The sequence below is a fragment of the Carlito syrichta genome, unplaced genomic scaffold (genome assembly GCF_000164805.1).
Source record: "Carlito syrichta isolate Samal-C Ts95f unplaced genomic scaffold, Tarsius_syrichta-2.0.1 Scaffold305661, whole genome shotgun sequence".
Lineage (NCBI taxonomy): Eukaryota > Metazoa > Chordata > Mammalia > Primates > Tarsiidae > Carlito > Carlito syrichta.
Genome location: NW_007249757.1, coordinates 149,758 through 155,041, shown reverse-complemented (window position 1 = coordinate 155,041; position 5,284 = coordinate 149,758). Strand labels below are relative to the sequence as shown.

Below are 5,284 nucleotides of genomic sequence, written 5' to 3'. Positions count from 1 at the left end.
CCGATCTGCGGGGAGAAGGTGCCCCCGAAGACCGGGTTGACGTGGTGCGGGAAGTTCTGGAAGAGCATGGTCCCGTTGACTGGCGCGATCCCCTGGAAGAAGCTGTCCTCCACCGCGTTCGTGGTGCCGGTGGACCAGGTGCTGCCGAAGGACGGCGACAGCGACGCGCCCGGCGCCGCGGGCTCCTGCGGCGGCGGCGGCTGCTGCGGGGGCTGGTGGAAACTCAAGCCCGGCAGGAGCGGCGACTCCATCTGCATCTTGTCCGGGCCGTTGGGGGCCGGCGGGGCCGCGGCGGGGCTGAGGGCCGGCACTGCGCTGCTTTCCTCCTGCTTGGGGGTCTCCGAGGAGAGGGGCGTGGACGGGGCTTCGGCTGCGCTGGGCTCGGGCTGGGGCTGCTGCGGCTGCCGCTGCTGCTGGGGCTGGGGCTGGGTTTTGCTTTTGTCCATCAGTAAATCATCCTGCATGGTTTGCGCAGCTGAAACGGGAGAAAAGAGAGACGCGTTATTGTCAATGTGATCATTAATGCCCCTCGCCGAAGCGGGCGGGTGTTTTGCTTGCGAAAATCCAGTGCCACCGCTACTAGCCAATTGCAGCGCAAATCCGTAATCTCCCATTTAGAAGAGCAGGTCGGGCCGGGGGCGGGGGGCGGGGGGGTCGAGCAAGGTCTCTAAAAAGACTGTGAGAGCGTCTTCACCCTGTCGGATGTCTTGGTTCCTTTTCTGTACTAGTGAGAGAGGTGCTTATAAGACAGAAAGACAGCAATTTCGCCACGTCTCTTTTCCCTTCACCGGAACTCAGAGCGTTCACCCAGCAATGAGAAACTGATTCTGGTTCCTGTTTTTTCCCAAGCACCACCCTCCCCCAGTTATTTGCATACGTCAATAAATACTGCTGCGTCCTTCAGCAAGGTTAAAAAGACACCGCACACACGACCCTTTCTTCTCCCTTCCCAGCTCGAGCCCTCGAAAAACAAAACAAAACAGCAATCCTAGCCCTCTTGATTAGCAAACTGCCTTCTTGCGTTGATAATTGTTTCATTTAGCTGCAGCGAACCACGAGGGAGGAAAATCCTTGGCATTTGTTAGGAGAAGGACTCAGCTGCACGATCATTCTCTGGCCTTCCAGTAGCTGCAGCTACTCCATTTTGTTAGGAGACAGCGGGGTGGCGGGGGGGAAACACCGTTTTTAAAGAGGTAAAAACCTACTGAAAACGTTTGGAAGTGCCTGCTTCTTGTTACTCTAAGGATCATGGTTTTTCTGCTTATTCTCCAATTTTCTTGTCTCCAATTCTGCCGCACAAGAGATTTCTTGGCATCTCAGTGCTTCAGGTCTCAACAGGAGCCTGAGAATTTCTCTGCAGAGTGGAGAAATGCTTCTGGTTGGATTTAAGGTCAGAGAGAGAGAGAGAGAGAAGGAAGGAGGGGGGGAGAGAGAGAGAGAGAGGGGGAGACTAAGATAGGTTGGGGGTGGGGCTTTTTAAAAATCCCTCGGAGATTTAAGTAGACAGTCAAGATAATTCTGGGGTTGCCAGATTTTCATTTTTGAATTCTCCTGCTGCTGCCTTGGTCACAAGACTTAAGCAAATTTAGAATCCATCCTCTTATCACTAGTATTAGCAGCAAAAGACTATGGTTTGAAGACCCTGAATTACCATATGCTAGCAAAAGTGTTAAAAATAGAGGAGTACAAAGTCTCGAATTCTCATACATTGTAATTATAGTGTATTGCCATCACTGCTTCATTTAGCCATATAAGGAGTGTATGGTATTTTCCATTTCGCATAGAAGGGCTATATTCACCTCTGTCATACAGCCTGTCTTCTTATTCAAGGATGGAAATTAGTAATCACTCAAAACCAAGAGATTTCCTATACATGTAGTTAGTTTGTCCCTTAGAACATATTAATTGCTTTAAGTACATGAATATTACAGTGCTGAGACCCTGAAAATAAATATTTTGAGATGTTAAGGAGCATATGACCAAACATATAAGTATTTTTAGATGATGATTCAGTACAACTGCAACAAAGTTATTAATAAATTTAATGCAGTTAATTAACTCAGATACTTGGAGAAGCATCTTTCTCAGGACACTTGTGAAAGGGCATTCAGATACACACAGCTCTGCCCTTAGACATCCTTGTGACAATAACCTTTGTGAAATCAATGTATTAGAGAATGGGGATATTGCTGCTCGTACTGATTAAGCAAAAGATGTCAGACTGAGAAATGGAACTAAAAGTAGTTCCACTATTTTATTAAAGACTATCATTAAAATGGTTCATTGACATCTTTCATTTCAAAGTTTCATACACAAACAAAATAGTGGTTCAAAAGAAATGCTTCATAGCCACCTAACTCTCCTTTCTATCTCACTCCCCAGCCTTTCCTCCCCCCACCACGGGGGGAAAAAAATCCAACCCAACATAATATACATCACAGACTGCCAGTAACTACCAATAAAATCTGTTCAAGATTGCTTTTATGTTCCTCAGTTCCCTTGGTCTAAAACAATGGCTTTGATCAGTATTGTAAAATACAACACAAAGAGGCAAGTGAAGCTTGGATTCAGACAGCATAAAGTTCTACTGATGCCACAGAAGATGGTCATAGAAAAAGACATTTTATACTTGGTTTGAACAGTGCTGCAGTAAACCATTGTAATCTGGGATTTGAGTTACTTCCAGGGAGCTAGAATTGTCTTTGTAATAGCCATATCATCATGGCTGAAATGGGCATTTGATTATAATTTTAATATCACTCCGCTTTTCCAGTCGCTTGTATCAATGCATTTTGTCAATGCCTTCAGCTGAAACTACCTGATCTTGGTGGAAAAATTAATGCTGTACTACAGCAAAAATCCAAAAAGTAAGCTGGGCTCAGACATTTTATAATAGCTGTAATTAATCTTAATATATTCATTGAATTTTTGAAATGCTATTACAGGAACACCCATTTCTCTTCCCAACACTCCTTAAAAATATAAATTTCACTTTCTGCATAAATTCACTCTGTCAAGGTCAAAACCCACCTTTAATAAATAAGACCCTTTAAAACAAAAGACAAGCTGTAGATTGAGATAAAATTCACAAAGGCAATATGCAATGTCTCTCTGCAACTGCCTACACAGTTTGTTTGGTTTTGTTGTATTTTTCTTTGCTTATTCACAGTAAAGTCTGAGAAATAGATACCTCCTTCCCCTCCCCCACCACACACACAATAGATATTCTTTTACATGCAATAAACCAATTTCAAGTAACAAAATCTTAGTAACAGTTACCTTTGAGTGTCCAGTTTTTAAGGATCGATAAGATTTTAAAGTGTACAATATTTTTTTTTCTTCTTTCAGGTTGATTATGTGACCGCTCTGGCAAAAGCACTTTGACAACTGTAAGAAAAGAGGGCATGCGCACACAGGGAACTGTGGGGGCTGAAGTCCTTCACAAGGTACTCGTTCTGACTTCAGCACGTTCAGCCAGGAAAGGAGGAAGCCTCGAAAATACAGAGTCCAAGGGGAAGAGCTTGTGCCCTGATTACACTACATCCTCCTAACCAATCTAAATCGCGAGTTGTTGAAATAAAAAGGGGGAAAACTAAACTGGTTTGTCAACTTTATTTAGGAAGCTAGGTTAAAAGAGGAACTGGATTGTACGACTCAGAATAAATAAAACGAGCAGGGCTACCTTAAATGGTATTAGAATGATAAAGACTGGGTAGCCAGCAATAGGAACCCCACTAGAGAGTGGGGTGGGGAGGAAGAAGCCAGGGAGGGGGAATCTTAGAGACTGAAAATCAGATCACACTTTAAAAAGGCACTTTTAACACAGAATGAAAAATGCCTTAATATTAAACATGGTTTTAACCTTTAATATTAAGGGCAGATAAAAAATAAGTTTTAGTCACAAATTTCTGACATATTATCCACCAAGATTTCTTTGTATTTGAGTTTTCAATGGAGGAATTAATCACTTATTTTAAGATTTTTATCTGATATGCCCTGAACCAATTTTCTTCATTTTTACTTGTCCAAATTAAAGTTTACTTCACCTTATTCATACAATGATTAATCACATAATATTCAACTCTTTATACTAAAATCAAATTTGGTGAAATAGTAAAAAATAATTTTATATGTTTAGTGATCCATTGCATATGACAGTGACTTCTATTCAAGACAAAAAGAAGATACAATTTCTATTTTAAATTTTTTGTATGATATTTTTTTCCCATTTTAACCCCATGATTCCAAGGCTGGAATCTCCCAATACATTAACACTGACTGTTACTATCTATTGTTTCTAAGAGCAATTAGTTCAGGAACCAGTTTGTTCATGTAGACTGAAGATAATATTTCTTATGGGTCTTGGTTCAGGGCCATTCACTCAAGGGGTTCAGAGTAAATGTCAGTCGATGACTATGCTGATTGAACCTGTACCCGAAAATGTTCAATATCATTTAAGATTGTCTTAATTTTCTATTTGCCTTCTTCACCAATTTTTTTTTTTTTTTTTTTTTTTGAGTCAGTGTCTCACTCTCACCCAGGCTGGACTGCAGTAGCACACCCACAGTCACTGCAACCTGGACCTGCTGGGCTCAGGTGATCTTCCCGCCTCAGCCTTCCAAGTAGCTGGAACTACAGGCACCTACCACCATGCCCAGCTAATTTTTTGATTTATTGTAGAGATGAGGTGCTGGGATTATAGGCATGAGCCACTGTACCCGGCCTTTCTTCGCCAATTATAACTAAAGTATTACCAGTGACCACTGATTTGCAGCATTTAGTAGTCTTTGTTTCTAGTTATTTCTAAGGTAAAAACCAAAACTAACAATATAAGAAGAAAACAAACATTTTGAATGAATCTTATAAATAAAACCTGTGTAAAAATAACTAAATGAGCCAGGTGCAGTGGTTCATGCCTGTAATCCCAACATTTTGGGAGACGGAGGCAAAAGGATTGCCTGAGTCCATGGGTTTGAGACTAGTCTGGGCAACATAGAAAGACCTCTTCTCTACAATTAAAAAAAAAATTAGCTGAGCATGGTGGTGCACACCTGTAGTTCTAGCTACTTGAAAGGCTAAAGTGGAAGGATCATCTGAGTCCACCAGGTCAGGGCTGCAGTGGTCACGAGCAACGTGCCACTGTACTCCAGCCTGGGCAACGGTGAGACTCCAACTCAAAAAAAAAAACCCCAAAAACTAAACGATGACTTACTTCCCCTGTGACCCTAACTTATAGTCCCCAGTTTTTCTCTTCCTCTATCCTCCTTTTTTTTTTTTTTTTTTT

General features: G+C 42.1%; 1 protein-coding gene across 1 annotated transcript in view; it reads right to left on the bottom strand.

Moving 5' to 3' along the window:
• LOC103264510 (cytoplasmic polyadenylation element-binding protein 3) overlaps positions 1-3,570 on the bottom strand; it is a 197,626-nt gene extending 194,056 nt beyond the window's left edge. The window contains exons 1-2 of the mRNA XM_021714537.1: positions 3,280-3,570; positions 3-475 (exon numbers count right to left, since the gene is read on the bottom strand). Of these exons, the coding sequence (XP_021570212.1) occupies positions 3-475; positions 3,280-3,406 (600 nt within the window). The 5' untranslated portion in view covers positions 3,407-3,570. The remainder of the gene's footprint in view (positions 1-2; positions 476-3,279) is intronic.
• Positions 3,571-5,284: the final 1,714 nt, after the last annotated feature.